Here is a 22,118-nt window from a genome sequence, read left to right as displayed (position 1 = left end):
TTCTCTGCATTATTGCAGGGTCCACCTTACAACATAAAGCACAGTGAAGCGACTGTTGTTGTGATTTGATGCTGTTTAATTAAAATTGAATTGTTTTAGCAGAACGACATCATACGGATTAATATTCTCACTGAAAAAGGTGGAGCTGTAGTTCGAGGCTGTGACCACTAGGGGGCTGCAACCAGAGCACATCAGCTGTTTGTGTCTCGTTTGTTATCGGCATGTGTCATGAGCTGCACACAGACAGACTTCACACAGCAGCGCACTTTGGATCAAACATTTAAAACATTTATTTTCGTTATATTTGTTAAAACGCTGGCAGACGATCAAAGTTTACATCACAGATCAGAAAGAGGCGGGAACATATAACACGAGGAGCGTGTATAATTTCTCAGTGATTCATTTTAATTGATTAAGTATTCTGACTGTGAACATGTGACCATCACGGCGTAGGGTGGATCTTCATGCTGACGGCCTTCAGGGAGTGGTTTCACCTTTCCAGGATTTCCACTGCAAAGTTAGGCATGGTGCTATCTTGACAATCCCCCCCATGTGAAGTTTGGCACAGTCCTTGTCAAAGGACCAGGACATGCATCTTTCTGCATGTGAGACATTCATGTGGCTCTGGAGCTGCAGCGGAGAGCTTTGATTTATGCTCCACTGAAAGGATGTTCTCCTCAGCCTCACACTTATGGAGCTGTTAGCAGCTACACTGAGAGATGTTTGCTCAGGGGGAGAAGTCAGAACAGACTAAACTCATGGGCTCATCACCTCACAGGTTATTGTGAATGACCACAAACCAACACCTCCTCCAGCTTCTCCAGGTCAGACCCCGAGGCCTCCTCAAACCAGCCGTTACGTCCTGGGTCTGTCCAAGGGTCTCCTCCCAGTCAATGTGCCAAAATCGCCTGACCTTGGAGGCATCCATGTCAGCTGCTCCTTCCCATCAGCTGAGCAGAGACACCCACGTTTCTAAGCTGTAGACCCCATTAAAGGCTGGATGGCTGACAATGTCCTCCAACCTCATGAAGGAAAAACTGAAGCATGTGTATGTGCTCCTGACAGATTTGTGCCTAAGATAATGAAAGCTCTTGGTCGCCTTTTGTGAAATTGTCTATCAGGAACTTTGGGGTAACGTTTGACTCCGCCTTACTTTGGATGTTCATGTCAAATCTCTGGTTCAGTCCTGCTTTGATCACTGAAGAAACATTGCTAAATTAAGTCCTGTTGCATCCTCCAGGTACTCACAGGTGGTGCTGTCAATACAGCTGCAGTGGCTCCCCACTGAATTCAGAGTCCATTTAAAGATTCTGGTTCTGACTTTTAGAGCTCTTCATGGACCAGCACCAGCTTACATTATTGAACTTCTACAGCCCTGTGTGAGGTCATGTGATCAGCACACGAGGCTTTTGCCACTGTGACCCACAGAGTGTGGAGCTCTCTCCCTCTGAGCTAAAGATCTGTGGACTCACTCTTTTAAAAAACAAATAAAACTCATCTTTTTTGAATTACGTTTGGTCAACTTTTCTTTTTTGTTGCTCTGGTATCTTTCGTGATCTCTGTCTTGACAGGTCAGATATAAATCTAATTTTACTTTATTTCAGGTGAAGCTGCTCGTATGAGCCCAGAGCTCAGAGTAAGAATGTACAGCGACCACTAAACAGCAGTCGCCTCAAGGCTCTTTATAAGGTCGAGACCCTCCAATAATATCAGAGAGTGCTGCTCTGGTGCTCAGACATCACCCTGACACGGTGAAAGTCCTCCATGTGGGGCAGCAGCTCGTGAAGTAAAAGAAAACTTTACAGCCCGTTTGGATTTCCTCTGTGTGACAGTGTGACTACACCCACACACAATGAAGTGCACTTAGTGCCACCAGCAGGGTGATGATGATGATGAGCTGCACTCTTCAGCTCTTTTCAAAAACAAGAATCTCAAACCAAAAACACAGAGGATGATGCAACAACATGATCCTGTCACAGAATCAATACTGGACCTCATCCAATCTGTCACAGGGTCAGAGACTGAAGGGTGTGCACACGTGAGCCCCCTCTTATTTCATATTAAACAAATATGTAAGACTGCTTTCTTCCATTTGTGCAACATCTCTAAAGTTAGAAATATCCTGTCTCAGAGTGACGCTGAAAAACTAGTTCATGCATTTATTACTTCCAGGCTGGACGACTGTAATTCATTATTATCAGGAAGTCCTAAAAACTCCCTGAAAAGCCTTCAGCTGATCCAAAATGCTGCAGCAAGAGTCCTGACAGGGACTAGAAAGACAGAGCAGATTTCTCCTGTTTTGGCTTCCTGTTAAATCCAGAATTCAAAATCCTGCTCCTCACATACAAGGTCTTAAATAATCAGGCCCCATCTTATCTTAATGACCTTGTAGTCAGAGATGGGCAGTAACACGTTACTGTAATGAGTTACTGTAATCTGATTACTTTTTTCAAGTAACAAGTAATGTAGGGGATTACTATTGCAAAAACAGTAATAATAATAATGGATACTTTATTGATCCCCATGGGGAAATTACTTGTTTTTCTCTGCATTTGACCCACTCACTCAGTGAAGCAGTGGGCAGCCCACTAAGCAGGCGCCCGGGGAGCAGTGTGTAGGGACGGTACCTTGCTCAGGGGTACCTCAGGGTAGCTGTTCAGGGGAATCGAACCCCCGACCTTCCGATCATGGGGCCACCACTCTACCTACTGAGCGATCCCTGCCCTGACAGTGATGTAAGCGAGTGCGAGTGCGACGTTCGTGACAACAGCTGTGTGCAGATCAACAGTGGATCATATATCAGTACGGAGAGAGTATGAGTGTGCAGCATTTAAAGCGTGGAAGTACTGACCTTACTTTGAGTTTGATTCCATAAAAAGTGACAAAAACAAAAACGCTGCCACGGGAATGTGAAACTCACAAAGAAGCTGCCGTATCCTTCCACTGACCGCTGCGGCTCACCTGCACCAGGGTAAACCTCCGCCTACCGTAGTCCTGCTTTACAGGTGAAAATAGAGCAACAGGACTGCTGAGTCTTTGACTTTATTTATTTTCTGCTGTGTTTTGCTTGCATCTATTTAAAAGACTGAGTGTAAACACAAAAAATATTTTATTTTAAATTCAAATTTCAAAATTTCAAATTTTATTTGTCACGTACACAGTCATACACAGTACGATATGTAGTGAAATGCTTGGACAACTGCTCGTGACCTAAAGAGAACAAAAAAGGAAAAGGCTATGAATAAGATAGGAAATAAATATGAAAAATTAAAAAGGGTAAATTTAACTAGGAAGGAATAAAATATAAATTAAGGTTAAAAATGAAATAACTGTACAACACAAATTAGAATGAAGGGTAAATTTAACTGGGAGAATAAGATAAAATATATAAATTAAAGTTGAAAATAAAATAACTGTACAACAAAATACACAATATAGAACTATATAAGAATGTATGAAGAAATCTAAATATAAATAAATATATACACAATAACAGCAGCTGTACAAGTATTAACCGGAAATGAAGAATATAGTGACCAGTGTTGTGCAAAACCAAAGTCCAGAAAGTCCAGTGTGTGTGTAAGAACTGTATGTGTGGGTCAGTACTGTGTGGTGGTGTGATTGAGAGACCGTATCGCCTGCGGGAAGAAGCTCCTCCTCAGTCTCTCTGTGTTGGTCTTCAGGGAGCGGAATCGCTTTCCTGACCTCAGCAGAGAGAACAGTCTGTTGTTGGGATGGCTGAGGTCCTTCACCATCTTCCTGGCCTTGGTCCAGCACCGCCTGCTGTAGATTGAGTGCAGGTCAGGGAGCTCGGAGCGGATGGTGCGCTCAGCTGACCGCACAACCCTCTGTAGAGCTCGTCTGTACTGCATGGTGCTGTTCCCGAACCAGGTTAAGATGTTTCCCACCAGGATGCTCTCTATGGTGCACGAGTAAAAGTTCCTGAGCACCTTGGAGGGCAGTTGGAAGTCTCTCAAGCGTCTGAGGTGGTAGAGACGCTGACGGGCCTTTTTCACCACGGTGTTGATGTGACAGGACCATGACAGGTCCTGCGTGATGTGAACTCCGAGGTATTTGAAGCTGTCCACTCTCTCCACTGGGCACTCGTTGATGACGGGGGTCTGGTAGTTCCTCTCCTGCTTAGTGCTGAAGTCCACTATCAGCTCCTTTGTCTTACTGACGTTTAGAAGGAGGTTGTTCCTCTGGCACCAGTTCTCCAGATTCCTAATCTCCTTCAGGTAGGCCGTCTCATTGTTGTCAGAGATCAGGCCCATGTGCTGGAATGTGCAGAAAATAGGTTTAAATGTTAAACTAATTTCTTCAAGTCAGAGAATGGTGCATATAATTAAATTTTTGCTTGATGCATAAAGTTAAAAGATTAAAACTAATAAAACAAGTTTTAAAAAGAGACTTTTCCATTTGATTACATTTTATATGATGGATTATGCAGAAAAAGTAGAATTGGGCTGAAAGATCTATCACTTTATCAGCTACTCAGGTTGTAAATCGTGTTTTTAAAAACAAAAAAAAGGAGGTTTCTTCCTGTTAAAAGGCAGTTTTTCCTTCCCACTGTCACCAAAGTGCTGGTCATAGGGGGTCATATGATTGTTGGGTTTTTCTCTGTATCTGTTATTGTCGGGTCGACCTTACAATATAAAGCACCTTGAGGTGACTGTTGATTTGGTGCTGTATAAATAAATTGAATTGAATTGAATTGGCGCCACCCGAGTGCCGCACTGCCTGCTGGGTAATACTCGTAGAATCAGAGACGGGACTTTTTAAATAGGGAGCTGAACCAGACTTCCTGTGTTGGGGCGCTGCAATTTTAATGTAAGTGAAAAGTGAAGTGACTCCATTTTTGAACAAGGCTGCAACATGACAGCATCAGTGTCTTTGTGGATGTGCTGCACAGGCACCTGAGACAAAAGCTCAGTATGAACTTCTCAGAAGTAAAATCCAGTTGTGTAACTTTAGGTATAGAAATACTGAATATTAATATCAGTGTCTTCACCCTGAAGCAGGTGGAGCTTTAGTGTGAGGGCGGCTCCAGAATCCAGACAGAAACACACAAAGACCACGAGAACACCTCAGCTGTTTGCTTCTCATTTATTATCAGGATACAGCAGATAATGATTCACACCAGCTATCAGACCTCCACCAAACAGTCAGTGAGACGTTAAATCTGAGTGTGCTGAGCTGCAGACTGAGGAACATCTGGACCAACCGAGAGCTTCTGAGACAGCCGACAACATCCCAACCTAAACTAGCAGTAACATCCTGACACAGTGTGGCTCAACGTGGAGTCCGGGTCCTCCAGAAAGCACACACATGCACTCAGTGGACCGAGACTCACAACAGAGACCTCTAGAGGAGGAACGTGTTCATTGCAGCTGCTCTCATACAGGTGAACTACATCAGCTCATACTGGTCTCTGTCCATCATTTCACTCCACCTGCAGGCAGCAGCTCACTCACACTCTGACGGCTCTTCTGAAATATTTACATCTTCGACTGACTCTGAAAGTTAAAGATTCTCTGGAATTACATGATAAAGGAAAGAAAAGAGATCAACACGAAATGTTCTGCTGTGTTTGTCCTGCAGATTTACTGCACAGGACGGATCTTCATGCTGATGGTCTTCAGAGAGTAATCATGACCTTTCCACTGGTGCCAGGCCACTCCAACAGCAAAGATAGTGCCATCAGCTCCCCAACGATAAACCCCATTAGGGTTTGCATAGTGACAGGTGTTGTACCAGAACGCCCCCAGATATGATTTTGCACAGTTCCCTGACCAGCTGTCCTGGTCTTTGTCAAATGTAGTGAACTTCTGTCCGTTGTGATAACTCAGGGCATCTCCTGCAGAAACACAGATGAACAATCACAAAATTACCACTAATCCCAGTCAGACTGGTCTGCATGTGTACCGGGAGTGTTTTCAGTGGGCCATGACACAGACTGGACTCATACTGGGGAGTAAAAAGCAGCAGGTGCACAGTTTGAATCATATGTGGTTGACAGACTCCAGTTTGTTCATGTGAACTGGGAGACTTCGTCACGCAGTAAAGTCATTTTCATTGGTATGTAGCTGACACCAGCTTTATTTATCCCTGAAGGCACATCAGACAAGACAAGTAGTTAAACTGCAGGTGTGTCTATGGTCCTGACAACATCCAAAGTCTTGATTTTAGTCCTTTTTCTGTAATAATTGACTCAGAAACTGAAACATGGGAAACTGAATCAGCGCTTATCTGTCGAGCTAATTCTTCAGGTTTCTCACATCGTGAAAAGAAACCGCTGCAATAAACTGTTGATTTTTAATAATCATCTCAAAATGAATAAAATAAGATCTGAATAAACAGCAGCCTCCTCATGTCATCTTTGAAAGCTCAGTGAAAACTGAAGAAATGAGAGCAGAGGACAGTGATCGAAGCTGGTTCCACAGAAGAGGGGCCTGAAAACTGAAGGCTCTGCCTCCCATTCTACTTTTAAATACTCTAGGAACAACAAGTAGGCCTGCAGAGCGAGAGCGAAGTGCTCTAATAGGGTGATATGGTACTACAAGGTCATTAAGATAAGATGGGGCCTGATTATTTAAGACCTTGTATGTGAGGAGCAGGATTTTGAATTCTGGATTTAACAGGAAGCCAAAACAGGAGAAATCTGCTCTCTTTCTAGTCCCTGTCAGGACTCTTGCTGCAGCATTTTGGATCAGCTGAAGGCTTTCCAGGGAGTTTTTAGGACTTCCTGATAATAATGAATTACAGTCGTCCAGCCTGGAAGTAATAAATGCATGAACTAGTTTTTCAGCGTCACTCTGAGACAGGATATTTCTAACTTTAGAGATGTTGCGCAAATGGAAGAACGCAGTCTTACATATTTGTTTAATATGTGCATTGAAGGACATGTCCTGGTCAAAAATGACTCCAAGGTTCCTCACAGTGTTACTGGAGGCCAAGGTAATGCCATCCAGAGTAAGAATCTGCTTAGATACCATATTTCTAAGATTTTCAGGGCCGAGTACATTAACCTCAGTTTGATCTGAATTAAGAAGCAGAAAGTTAGCGGCCATCCAGGTCTTTATGTCTTTAAGACATTCCTGCAGTTTAACTCATTGGTGTGTGTTATCTGGCTTCATGGACAGATAGAGCTGGGTGTCGTCTGCATATCATCCTGCCTGGTGTTTGGTACTCAGGGGCCACGACTGAGAACAGGGAGGCTGCACAGAGGGTCATTAACACTGCCCACAATATCATTGGCTGCCCTCTGACACTCCTGGAGGCCATCGCCAGATCCTCCTGTCTCAGAGAAGCCACCACAGGCGACCCCTCAAACCCCGCCCACCACCTGTTCCATTCTACCCATTCCTCTTCTTTGTTAATCTTTTCTGTTCATTTGTGTCATTGTACATGTACAATGACAATAAAGGCGTATTCTATTCTATTCTGATGCTACACTGACCCTGTGCCACTTCACTCACCTGCGCCTCCGTCCTTGAATCCAGTAACAGTCAGTTTGTATCCGTCACATTCAGCATCCACCTTAAATGAAGAGTAACGAGCGAACACTTTCTTCCCTTCAAAGTCCTCCATGTCCACCAGCAGCTCACTCTTTTGCTTGGATGTCATAATGTTGATCACATCGAGACCTACATTCACACACAAGCACACAGTCAGAAACATGCAGGGCTGTATGGTACAGAGCTCCAGATCATCCAATAAAACTCTCACCGAGCCAGTACTCTCCAGCAGCGTCACCAAAGCCCATCTTGTATTGATCCCAGGGTCTGTAGAAGTTCACCGTGCCGTCCATCCTCCTCTGGAACACCTGGGGGAGGAGGCAGCAGAAACATCTCTGGTTTCAGGGAGCACAGATCTGGATTTACAGCAGTGCTCCTGTTAAATGTTCCCGCGCTGACACTTTTTAGTTACAAGCACTCACCGTCCAGCCTCCTCCTTCTGAGTCCATGTCACAGTACACCTGCACACAAACACCTGTCACACTCTAGCTGCTTAAAGACGTGGACATGAACAGGACCCAGAGTCCCAGAGAGGGTGGACTGTACCTGCACCGCAGACCTTTCTCCAAGGGGATAGATGGTGTACACGCCGCTGCTTTGGCTTCTGTCCTGGCGGCGGATGTCGCTGCAGTCCCTCGGCTGGATGAGCTCCGTGCAGCTGGTCAACGCAGGAGCGAGGAGGAGGACGATGAAGACCGCTGGCAGCTGGAACAGAGAAGAAGCCTTTCATTTGCACAATATTCACTTCCTACCAAGCTCAACAAGCCTGTGATTCTCCCTCAGCTTTGCCTCTCAGCTGTGCTGAAGTCTTGTTTAGGCTGCACAGGTGTGGTTCAGCCAAACCCCTCTCCCTGTGCTCACTTCTTAGTATAGTCCTGTTGCCTTTCATTGTAAAGTGAGTTCATGCTTTGTTATATTGTTGTATTCCTGTTGATCTCTGACCTGCACAGAACAAGAACCATTCTGAACCATCCCCAGAAAATCCAGGCTTAAGTTACCTGGATAAGAGGAAATCCTGCTTGGTGGCACAGACCTCAGGAGCAGGCTATGTTCAGAGTTAAGATGGAGGCAATGTTCCCTCTAATGTTTCACGTGTCTGAACGCACAAACTCCCTGAGCGTCCCTTGGAACACTGTGAGCGACAGCAGACGTGTGCACTGTGGTCACGCCAGCATCCAATCCATCCAAGTTACATATTTATTAAAATAATCAAATTACAGCATTTATGTTAGACGACTTTTAATTAACTGCTTTAGCCCACTTACAATGAAAATGTAAACAAATTTTGTTATGTTAACACTATTGGAAGTAAAAATAACTTGAACTCCAATTTTGAAAACACAACTTTATTTATTTCTTTTCTATAAAGCTCTGACTTATATTATGAGTCTGTGGTCTGGGAGAGAGTCTGTAACTCTGTCTGCAAATACAGTAAATAATGACCAATGTTGGGCAGTTAATTATATAGTTACTTCTTCAAAAAAGTAACTGAGTTTTGCAAACAACAACATTTTTTGCAGCTGTTTACCTAAAAATGCAGCCAAGGCGGTTTTTAAATAAACATTTCAAACTATTTACAGAACAATCAGCTGTTCTGCATCACATCTGATGCCACACAAATTATTTGTGCCGCTCCAAAAATAATTTCTGTCCACTATGAGATGAAGGAGAACATCAGCCTGATACCTGCAGGCCTGACAGCAGCAGATGTGTCACTGCTGTAACACCTGTAACACTCAGCAGGCGCCTCATTGTTCTGACACACAACACTACTGACTACACACTGACCACACACTAACTACACACTAACTACACACTGACTACACACTAACTACACAGTAACTACACAGTAACTACACACTGACTACACACTAACTACACACTAACTACACACTAACTACACAGTAACTACACACTAACTACACACTGACTACACACTAACTACACACTGACCACACACTAACTACACACTAACTACACACTAACTACACACTGACCACACACTAACTACACACTAACTACACACTAACTACACACTGACCACACACTAACTACACACTAACTACACACTAACTACACACTGACTACACACTAACTACACACTGACCACACACTAACTACACACTGACTACACACTAACTACACACTGACTACACACTAACTACACAGTAACTACACAGTAACTACACACTGACTACACACTAACTACACACTAACTACACAGTAACTACACACTAACTACACACTGACTACACACTAACTACACACTGACCACACACTAACTACACACTAACTACACACTGACTACACACTAACTACACACTGACCACACACTAACTACACACTAACTACACACTAACTACACACTGACTACACACTAACTACACACTGACCACACACTAACTACACACTAACTACACACTAACTACACACTGACTACACACTAACTACACACTAACTACACACTAACTACACACTAACTACACACTAACTACACACTAACTACACAGTAACTACACAGTAACTACACACCAACTACACACCAACTACACACTAACTACACAGTAACTACACACTAACTACACACTAACTACACACTAACTACACACTAACTACACACCAACTACACACTAACTACACACTAACTACACACTAACTACACACTGACCACACACTAACTACACACTAACTACACACTAACTACACACTGACTACACACTAACTACACACTGACTACACACTAACTACACACTGACTACACACTAACTACACAGTAACTACACAGTAACTACACACTGACTACACACTAACTACACACTAACTACACAGTAACTACACACTAACTACACACTGACTACACACTAACTACACACTGACCACACACTAACTACACACTAACTACACACTGACTACACACTAACTACACACTGACCACACACTAACTACACACTAACTACACAGTAACTACACACTAACTACACACTGACTACACACTAACTACACACTGACCACACACTAACTACACACTAACTACACACTAACTACACACTGACTACACACTGACTACACACTAACTACACACTGACCACACACTAACTACACACTGACCACACACTAACTACACACTAACTACACACTAACTACACACTGACTACACACTAACTACACACTAACTACACACTAACTACACAGTAACTACACAGTAACTACACACCAACTACACACTAACTACACACTAACTACACACTAACTACACACTAACTACACACTAACTACACAAGATTTGCGCTAAACGTCTCAAATCTCTCACATCTCAAAACACGCCGTCACTCCTAAAACTTCCCCCGTTTCTTAACAACTAGATGCCATGTTGCCATATCATTTTTTGATTGGTCGACATTTTTCAACCAATAGGAAAGGATGGGGGGGGGGGGGGGGGGAGTTGGTGTTGCTTTTGCTCACAGGCTTTCGAGCGTTTTGCTTATAAAACGGCGTTTTTCCCGTTTCTTCCTGCAGTAAATATAAACAACGACAGTATTCAGGAAGAAAACCAAACATTGCAGATATTTTTATCATAACTCTGGTTTTACGCGGCCGATCAACACAATTTAAAAACTGGTATAAAGTCCACACTTTTCCCGTCAGTTGTTCGTCTGTGCTGCTCACATCTCCAATGGTTGTACACGATGTCATTAACGTGGCTTCACTCCACATCAGCCGCCTTGCTCGCTAAAACTCAGGTGTCAGCACATAAGGACGCTGTCATCAGCGACATTGATTAGCTGCGTTTATACAAATGTGGCATCGTTCCCATACGGGAGCAGCCAGTCACTGACTCACACTGCAGAACAGAATTGTTGAAATTTTAATTTTAATTTCAATTCAGGTTAGATTTTTTTTGTTAGCAATGCAGATTTTCTGTGTGCAGAGATGCCAGCAGTGCGCAGCTTAGAGGGAACATTGGGCGGAGGTGCCGTGTTTTCGTTGATTCTTTTATTTACAGCATGTTTTTAATGTCATTTAGATTTTCTGCTGCTGTATTTTATACGTGCAGCTTGTTAAGCTCAAACCTACTAAACCACTGACTGAAGCCGTAAAGTTACAGCAGCTAAAACTATGAACGAGGTCTTCATGTTTTACGAGGTGTCTTTTACACTGAAAACAGAAACTGGAACACAATCAAATTCATTTCACTTTGAGCTGCGACAAACTGAAGCGACGTGCACGTCTCCTTCAACACGCCCAACGTTATGAAGCCACAGGGGCTCTGATCAGTTTGTATTGTGTTTAGCTTTCAATATAAAGTTCCTCGATGTGACTGCTGTTGTGATTTGGTGCCTTACAAATAAAACTATACTGAACTGAAACGTCGTCATACTTCTTTGTTGGAGCACAGAAAGTAACCCGGGCAAGTGTGTGTAGGTGAATTCTTGTTATTATGTGAAGAGTGCACGAAATAGTGTCATTAACATCAACTAAAACATGAACGTGTGAGAAAGATCAAACTACAAAAAGACTTGTCAGGTTCACAGTTTACCACTGAGACCTTCGATGATAAATGAAACTAAATAAAATAAATAAAGGATTAGCTCGAATATTCACAGATTAGATAACTGGCCTGTGACACCTGAGGTGACCCAGTGTGTTAAAATGTGGTGACCTGTGCAAATGTCCACATGTGGTAGTTCGGCACAAGACCCGTCCCACCAAAACTGCAGTACTTGCTCTGGTGTCATCTGTCCTCAGGACCAGCAGCAATCAATAACAGATCAATCACAGATCAACAATGTAATTTAGAAACTATAACTACTAAAAACTATTGCAGCATACTGAAACAACCATACTGGTGTATGTCCTGAACAGAGACAAGAAGAAGAAATAATTCTGTAAATAGAAAGTACTTTAAGTAAAATGTAACTTCTCGGAACAAAAGCCGAGAAAACGTTCATCTTCCAGTGTAAATACTTTTAGGAGCACAGACTCAGTGTGCAGTAGATTAACGTTTCACTTTACATTCTTATAAATGGTAAAATGGCCTGTATTTATATAGCGCTTTACTAGTCCCTAAGGACCCCAAAGCGCTTTACATATCCAGTCATCCACCCATTCACACACATTCACACACTGGTGATGGCAGCTACGTTGTAGCCACAGCCACCCTGGGGCGCACTGACAGAGGCTTATCTGTCAGTGCGCCCATCCATTATCATCCATTAATCAGCCTGCTGTTCTTTGCTAAGTCGTAAAGGGGGAACAGTCCTGCTCACAGTTTTCTATGCAATGGAAGATCTTTGATTGTTGCAACATCTGTGCAATAATAAAAATGTCATAAGGTAATGTTAAACGTCTACATCATGCAGTCTCTGCACGTGTATGCAGTTCAACATGAAGTCATTTACACACTGCTAAAAATTACTTAGAGAAGGCAGGCAAGGCAAATTTATTTGTATAGCACAATTCAACAACAAGGTGATTCAAAGTGCTTTACAGAGACATTAGAAACAAAAACAAATAAAAAGCAGGATTTAAAATTGATTAAAACAAGCAAACAAACAAACTAACTAAACACACACATTTCACACCTGTTCGCGCGACCTGAACCCTTATCGTAAGGGGAGCTACCAGTCCTTCTGTGGACGAGCTACTTTCTATTTTAAATTCCCTGAATTTAAAATACTCTCTAGACCCAGTCTAGACCCAGCTGGGGAGCTACCCAGAGCTCTAACCCCACTTAACAAACAAACAAACAAACAAACAACAGTATATAAAATCAAAACAGATAAAATCAGAACAGTAGATAAAATCAGTAGTTAAATGTAAGTTTTGAAATTTAAGCTTAAAGTGTGGATTTGGTGCTTTATTCAAATGCAGCTGAGAACAGGTGAGTCTTCAACCTGGATTTAAATAAACTGAGTGTTTCAGCTGATCTGAGGCTTTCTGGGAGTTTGTTCCAGATATAAGGAGCATAAAAGCTGAATGCAGCTTCTCCGTGTCTGGTTCTGACTCTGGGAACTGATAAAAGACCGGATCCAGATGACCTGAGGGATCTGGAAGGTTCATACTGGGTCAGGAGGTCACTGATGTATTTTGGTCCTAAACCATTCAGAGCTTTATAGACCAGCATCAGAACTTTAAAGTCTATCCTCTGACGGACAGGCAGCCAGTGTAAGGACCTCAGAGCTGGACTGATGTGGTCCACTTTTTTGGTCTTAGTGAGGACTCGAGCAGCAGAGTTCTGAATGAGCTGTAGTTGTCTGACTGATTTTTTAGGTAGACCTGTAAAGATGCTGTTACAGTAATCAAGCCTACTAAAGATGAAAGCATGGACTAGTTTTTCCAGCTCCTGTTGAGACATCAGATCTTTTATCCTTGATATATTCTTGAGGTGATAGTAAGCTGACTTTGTTATTGTCTTAATGTGTTTTTCTAAGTTTAGGTCTGCATCCATCACTACACCCACATGTCTCGCCTGGTTTGTGGTTTTTAGATGTATAGATTGAAGTTCTCTGGTGACCTGTAATCGTTTTTCTTTGGCGCCAAAGACTATTACTTAGAGAAGAATAGAATAGAATACTCCTTTAATCCTTTAATTGTCCCACAAGGGGAAATTTGGTTGTATCAGCAGCAAAAAAGCACACATATACAGACAGAACAGGACAGAGAAACACAGTTTTTATGTATTTATATCATGGACAATAGTACTTAAAGAACTTGTTTTCTGCCCCCTTTCATGTAACTTATGCACTACTTAAAATGACATACACTCTACATAAAGTTATTCACTCTCTATGTATTATTACTTTAGTACTTCTTAAAATTATATCCAGTATAATTTGTGTCCCTTCTTTCATTACATGATTGGCATCAGGCTCTGATAGTGAAGGTGCTGCTCAGGTAAAGTCATCAAACAGACACATTCAAGAAGGAAGGCGGAGTTTTAGGTATCAACACTGTTTAATGAGGCGATCACAGCAGACCGAGGGTCAGGAGGGTCACCACCACTCACTCCTACACTGATACTTAACCAGAAATATTTAAGGTCACAAACTTACCTTCATGGTCAGATTTCTGTGGGAGTTAGTTTCTGCTGATGTAGATCTGAAAGGAAAGGATTACTGTGAGGATCACCTCATTCAATCATTTAAATCTAATCTGCGTTTAACGCATTTACAGCAATGTCTGCTTAAAATATCCTGAAAGTTTCACACACTCTATTTGGCAGTAATATTAAAGCACTGCTGCTACGTTACTACAGATACCTGTGTGAAGTCACCTGCAGTTGGAGCTGCTTCAGAGACACCACACGGCTGTTCTCCCTCAGTGTGTCAGAGTCTCCCAGAGTCCCTGCTTATATCTGCAGGAGGGCGGACACAACAGAGTCACGCCACTCTTTACACTGTCTAAAGTTACACGCTTCAAGTTTCCCAAAAAACACAACCAGGATGTTCTCAGGCTGAAGCACAAAGCACATCAGGTTTATTTGCATTTAATACATGTGCTGATCCACCCAGTAATTACATGAGTGTTTATCTTTCAGTGCAACGCCTCCGATACTTGCTGCTGTGATGCACATATCATGGGACAGTGCAGAGGAAAGCTCATTTACTTGACCCGCTTGAATTCAGTGAGACTTCAAAGATGAAGATGTGGGGCGCAGTGAGTGAAGCTTGAAGGTGTAAATTTAGAATTCAAAGCATTTCTGCCTAATTCTGGGGAACCTGCAGGCCATTCAGGTGGGGGCGGGGCTACCACTGAGTTGTGGTATAGTTTCGGCAGGATTGGGGCAGTGTGTCTTGCACTTTTTGTCTCTTGTTGATTGACTTGATGGCTGGTGTTCAGGGTCCAGAGCACTCCTTGTGGAGGGCATAGTTAGGAGGAAGCCAGACACACCAACTCCACATGGATGTGGAAATGTGGACCTGGCAACAACATCAGCACCCGCACTGGAAAACTTAAACAGAGGTCTAGAGTCCTAACAGCAGCATCCAAGTCAAGCAGCATACTTTTCCTTTCAGATTTATCTGATGGCAGAAGTTTGAGAACAGGTAGAAAAGTGACCCTTTATTTGGTCGATTACACCAGACGACATCATGGTGTTGATAATGTGCTAGTATATAAACTTCTGTGACTTCCGGTCGCTAGGGGGATGTAGTAGGAAGAGGAGAAGACTGCTCCGCTAACTTTTCTACCTTTTTCCACTCCTAAACCTGCCAATTCACAAAAAAACTTTTGAACTGCGTATATTTTATTTTACGGGTTCCGAAATTGGTTTTTGTTCGTTCTAACATGGCCTCAAAACACACTAAAGCGGCAGAAAAGGAGGACGACGCACCTAAGCGGAACATGGCGGCCATCTCCTCCCTTCTGGAGCAGCATAGGGAGGCATTGGCCAGCGATTTCAAAACATCTTTTGGCCTACTGGAGTCAAAGTTTGACGAAGTCCGCTCTGCGGTAGATGATCATGGTCAGCGGCTCGGATCTTTAGAGCTAGCAGCGGACGACTTAAGCCAGCGGGTTAGAGACCTTGAGAACGTTTGTTCCAACCTCAGCGAATCTAACACTAAACTTCTGGCTAAAGTTACGGACTTAGAAAGCCGAAGTAGGCGCCAAAACCTGCGTATCCTGGGACTCGAGGAAGGTGCTGAAGGTGGGCGTCCCACAGAATTTTTTGCAGATTTGCTCTGCGAGGTTTTCGGGAAGGAGAGGCTCCCGACCCACCCGGAGATCGACAGAGCTCACCGTATACCTGCCGCTAAGCTGGCCCCAGGACAGAGACCGCACCCCGTAATTATACACCTTCATCGGTACCAGGTAAAGGACCTTCTTATCCGAGAACCCCGGCGAGGAGGGAAACTAGAATACCATGGTTGGCAGATTCGCGTGGTGGAGGACTACTGCCCGGAAGTTCTGAGCAAGCGAGCGGAGTACCGTGAAGTGATGTCCGAGCTGTATAAACGAGGTCTCAAGCCTGCTCTGCTGTATCCTGCACGACTTCGCATCACGTCTCTTGACGGCGCAAGACGCTGGCTTCATTCGGCCGATGAAGCGAGATACTTGGACGACCTGCCCGCTACAGCCGAATCACCCTGAGAGCCTGCTTGTCTGGTCCCGACGTTTGTCCGCGGGACAGCCCTGTGAGTAGTCTGTTCTGACTACCTTCCTCTCCTGGGATATGCAAGGACTTTCATTCATACTCATAAGTTGCTGACACTTCTTTTTTTTCTTTTCTTCTTTTTCTTCTCCACCGCTATTTACTAGCAGGGAGGCTATTCATATCACATTGCTTCAAAGGCTTAACCACCCTGTGAAAAGAAGGAAGGTGCTCTCACACATAAAGCAGTTTAAGGCAGCTCTTGTCTTTCTACAAGAAACACACCTCCGTGATTCGGATAACTCTCGTCTTTTGTCCCGATGGGCAGGGCAGCATTTTCATTCCACCTTTCAGGCTAAGGCCAGAGGCGTTTCTATTTTAATTGACCAAAATATTCCCTTTGAAAAACATAATGTAATTTCTGATACGAGTGGCCGGTACGTTTTTGTTTCGGGTAAGCTTTACAATATGAAAGTAGTGTTGGCCAACATATATGCGCCCAATATTGATAATGTCGATTTCTTCCAGCGTGCTTTCTCATTGCTGCCTGATCTGAGCTCATACTCTCTCATACTTGGTGGTGACCTCAACTGCTGGCTGGACCCTGTGTTAGACCGATCCTCACCGAATCCCTGTGCTGTCAGTAAATCTGCTCTTTTCATTCAATCCTTTTTATCTAACTGTGGTGTCTCTGATGTTTGGCGCTGCTTACACCCCCACAGAAGAGGGTACTCTTTTTTTTTTCACAGGTACACCACACTTATTCTAGGATCGATTATTTTCTTATTCATAATCAGCTGACCCCATGGGTCCAATCCTGTGAATACCAGACCATAGTAATGTCAGACCACGCCCCTGTTGTGCTATCAATGAGTTTCCCAGACATCCCTCAACCCAGACAACACTGGCGTTTTAATTCGACTCTCCTGGCAGATGTAAACTTCCTGGAATTCATGAAAGAACAAATAACCTTGTTTCTTAAAACAAATACCACAGGAGAAACTTCTAGCTTAATAATTTGGGATACACTAAAAGCCTTTCTCAGGGGACCAGTTATTTCCTACACTGCTAATATGAAGAAAAAGGCCCGTATAGAACGACTCGATTTAGTCAACCGAATCAAAGAAGTAGACCTGCTCTATGCTAAGGTAAAAAGCCCAGATTTATACAATAAGCGTGTGGAGCTTCAGACTAAATTCAATCTCCTCTCAACACACTCAACTGAACGTCAGCTCCTGAAGAGTAAGAGTTTGTTTTATATTCATGGCGAGAAATCGGGCAGGATGCTTGCCAGCCAGTTAAGGGGCTTCCAGGCGAAACAACATATCACAAAGGTTAGAATGGCTAATGGTAATATCACTTCGGATCCTTCCAAAATTAACGATACGTTTAGGACTTTTTACTCCCAACTTTACACCTCTGAATCACCGCAGGAAAGCACCTTAATGGATAACTTTCTAAAGACTTTGAATGTACCTATGCTTTCCTCTGATAATAAAAAGAGGTTAGATGAACAACCCATCACGCCAGAGGAGCTGGGTGCAGCCATTTCTTCACTGCAGTCTGGAAAATCCCCTGGTCCTGACGGCTTTCCCGTAGAATTTTTCAAAGCATTTTCACCCTTGCTTTTACCCCAACTACATCTAACCCTCTCCGACTCATGGAAGTGTGGTAAACTTCCGGCATCCTTTTACGAGGCAAGTATTGCTCTTATCCCAAAGAAAGGTAAGGATCCTGTGGAATGCTCATCCTACAGGCCAATTTCTCTATTAAATGTCGATGCTAAAATTTTGGCCAAAGTTTTGGCACATAGACTGGAAAATATTTTGCCCTCAGTTATATCCGAAGATCAAACAGGCTTCACTAAGAATCATTACTCTTATTCCAACATCTGCCATCTATTGGATATATTATACACCCCTTCCGGTCAGAGTCCTGAGCAGTGTTGGTCAAGTTACTTGAAAAAAGTAATCAGTAAGTAATTACTGATTACTTCCCCAAAAAAGTAATCCCGTTACTTTACTGATTACTTATTTTCAAAAGTAATTAATTACTTAGTTACTTAGTAACTTTTTAAAAACACGATTTACAACCTGAAGAGGTGATAAAGTGATAGATCTTTCAGCCCAATTCTACTTTTTCTGCATAATCCATCATACAAAATGTAATCAAATGGAAAAGTCTCTTTTTAAAACTTGTTTTATTAGTTTTAATCTTTTAACTTTATGCATCAAGCAAACATTTAATTATCTGCAACATTCTCTGAGTTGAATAAATCAGTTTAACATTTAAACCTATTTTCTGCACATTCCAGCACATAAAATAAAATATTTTTGTGTGTTTACACTCAGTCTTTCAAATAGATGCAAGTAAAACACAGCAGAAAATAAATAAAGTCAAAGACTCAGCGGTCCTGTTGCTCTATTTCCACCTGTAAAGCAGGAGTGGGGCAGGCGGAGGTTTACCCTGGTGCAGGTGTGCAGCGGTCAGTGGAAGAATCCGCGAGTTTCTCTGTGAGTTTCCCATTACGTCGTAGCTACTCGGTGCTTGTTGGAAGTTTAGGGTTTTTTCGCTGTAAAAAGAAGTTTTCTTCCCACGCACAGCGGACACTAATGTTTTTGTCACTTTTTATGGAATCAAACTCAAAGTAAGGTCAGTACTTCCACGCTTTAAACGCTGCACGCTCATACTCTCTCTGCACTCGATATATGATCCACTGTTGATCTGCACACAGCTGTTGTCACTAACGGCGCACTCGCTTACGTCACTGTCATGAGACATTCTCGCAAAAAAATCACGGTTTTAGTAACGCAGTAATGCAGCGTTCCTACGGGAAGTAACGATAATCTAATTACCGGTTTTGCAATAGTAATCCCTTACTTTACTCGTTACTCGAAAAAAGTAATCAGATTACAGTAACACGTTACAAGTAACGTGTTACTGCCCATCTCTGGTCCTGAGTGCATTCTTTCCTTATATGCGGAGAACGCATTTGATCGGGTCGAAAGGAAATATTTATTCACAGTTCTAGATAAATTCAATTTTGGATCAAAATTTATTTCATGGATGAGGTTATTGTATATGTGTCCTAACGCTTCAGTTTTTACTAATTCCATACAGTCACAGCCTTTCAACCTCCAACAAGGAACCCGTTAGGGATGCCCCTTAAGTCCTCTCCTTTTCAACCTGGCTATAGAGCCACTTGCCATTGCACTTCGCAGCTGTGGGGAGATCGATGGGATATGGAGGAAGGGTGTTGAACACAAAGTATCCTTGTATGCAGATCATCTCTTAATCTTTATCTCAAATCCCAAAATATCTATACCTACGTTGCTATCCATACTTCGCCAATTTGGCCAGTTTTCAGGATACAAGCTCAACCTATACAAAAGTGAGTTGTTTCCTGTGGATGGAGATGCATCAGTGTATGACTATACTACCCTCCCCTTTAAAATGGCAGGAAATCAATTTACATATCTAGGTGTAATAATTACAAGGAAGCATAATTGTCTCTTCAAAGCGAGCCTTTTCCCTCTGTTAAATAATACAAAAAAACATCTGGCACAGTGGTCTCCTCTCTCCACCTCTGTGGTGGGAAGAATCAACTCAATCAAAATGAATATACTTCCTAAATTTTTGTATCTCTTCCAATTGCTACCAGTATTTATCCCCAAATCCTTCTTTGATTCATTGGACTCAATTATCTCCTCTTATATATGGAGAGGTAAACGACCTCGATTGAACAAGGCTCAACTCCAAAAACTCAAAAGTCGTGGAGGCTTGGCACTGCCTAACTTTCGATATTACTATTGGGCAACAAATATGCGCTACATTATTTCTTGGCTGTACTTCCAAAACAAAGGTAATTGCCCGTCCTGGGTGCTCATGGAGTTGAACTCAACTACAGGCTCTTCTGTCCTGGCCCTGATTGGTTCTTCACTCCCCCTTCCCCCAAAAAAGACAATTGATAATCCAGTTGTCTGGCACACGGTGAGGGTGTGGGCTCAGATGAGGAAGCATTTTCGATTTACAGGCTTCTCCCTTCTGAGTCCAATTTTTTCTAACCCTTTTTTTCAGCCATCATTATCTGATCCTATATTTCGAGATTGGCATGACAGGGGCATTACATGTTTCAATGATCTGTTTTCTGACAATATCTTTGCATCTTTTGCTCAGCTTTCTGAAAAGTTCAATCTCCCACGTACACATCTTTTCAGATATCTGCAGACCAGACATTTCCTCCAATCTCAGATTCCAAACTTCCCAGTTGCACCAGCTGCAAGCCCAGGGGATATGCTCCTTACCCTAGTTCCAACACGTAAAGGGTTTATCTCTCTTATCTATGACAGGCTGGCGAGCATGAATGGTTCTTCGATAGATCGGATTAAAACGGCCTGGGAACAAGATTTAAATCGCTCATTGTCTATGGATACTTGGGACTTAATACTCAACTTAACTCCACATCCCTATGTGTCCGCCACTCGAACACTCGAATGTTGACCCCACTTGTGATAAGTGTGGGAGTGCGGAGGCTTCCCTTATCCATATGTTCTGGACGTGCCCTAGCCTTGAAGGATTCTGGAGAGATGTATTTCGAACCTTGTCCCTAATTCTTGGACACCATATGGATCCTAACCCATTACTTGCACTTTTTGGCACCACTGGAGAGGCTGATGCACGGTTTACCTCATCACAGCGTTGCATGCTCTCCTTCGTCTCCCTTGTAGCTAGGCGTGCAATCCTACTAAGATGGAGGGCTGCCCCTTTGCCCACCCAGACGCAATGGCTGAGGGACCTTATGTGCTGCCTGAGGAAAGCGGGGAGGATCATCAAGGACTCCAGTCACCCCAGCCATAAACTGTTCAGACTGCTTCCATCAGGAAGGAGGTTCTGCAGCATCCGGTCCCGTACCAGCAGACTGAGAGACAGCTTCTTCCACCAGGCCATCAGACTGCTGAACACGTCATAGACACCTCAGCTTCACTACTGGAACTTTAACATTATGCACTCCATACTGTACAGTAACGCCACTGTTTTGCACATATTCAACTCTGTATATTTTATATATTTTATTTATTGTTGACTCTGTTTAATTTGTAAAATATGTGTACACACACACACACACGTAGAAAAATATTTAGTATACACATCCAGAATTTTTTTTATTTTTTTTGTTTTTGCATATACTATTATATATTGTACATATATTTATTAGTTTCAGATTTAGCCAGTCGTTTATTTTGCCTGTTTACATTCTTGTATTTTGCACAACTCTGTTGCTTGTGAAGCTCGCACACAAGAATTTCACTCACATGTGCTGTACCAGTGTACCTGCACATGTGATGTGACATTAAAAGTGATTTGATTTGATTTGATTTGACTATCTGAGCCTTGAAAAGATCCGATATGCGATTAGTAATAACAGCGGTAAGTTTTACAAGGTGTGGGGGCAATTCCTGAAATACTTTTCCAGCCTCCAGGTTGCGAACCTGACTTCCAGCATTACTCAG

At 42.8% G+C, this 22,118-nt stretch overlaps 1 protein-coding gene across 2 annotated transcripts; it reads right to left on the bottom strand.

Moving 5' to 3' along the window:
• Nucleotides 1–5,092: 5,092 nt before the first annotated feature.
• On the bottom strand, nt 5,093–14,867 carry LOC113027928 (microfibril-associated glycoprotein 4-like). Of its 2 annotated transcripts, none has more exons than XM_026177771.2 (7): nt 14,777–14,867; nt 14,570–14,615; nt 8,064–8,222; nt 7,940–7,978; nt 7,729–7,825; nt 7,479–7,646; nt 5,093–5,857 (listed from the first exon to the last, which is right to left on the bottom strand). In XM_026177771.2, the coding sequence occupies exons 2-7, from the start codon at nt 14,573–14,575 to the stop codon at nt 5,604–5,606; spliced, it is 723 nt and encodes a 240-aa protein (XP_026033556.2). In that variant the 5' UTR covers nt 14,576–14,615; nt 14,777–14,867; the 3' UTR covers nt 5,093–5,603. The 2 variants fall into 2 exon arrangements, with proteins under 2 accessions (XP_026033556.2, XP_080161920.1); XM_080305794.1 differs by having other exon boundaries at nt 14,791–14,844.
• Nucleotides 14,868–22,118: the final 7,251 nt, after the last annotated feature.

This window comes from Astatotilapia calliptera, chromosome 8 (assembly GCF_964374335.1).
Source record: "Astatotilapia calliptera chromosome 8, fAstCal68.1, whole genome shotgun sequence".
NCBI classification, from domain to species: Eukaryota; Metazoa; Chordata; class Actinopteri; order Cichliformes; family Cichlidae; genus Astatotilapia; species Astatotilapia calliptera.
This window is presented reverse-complemented; position numbering and strand designations above follow the sequence as displayed.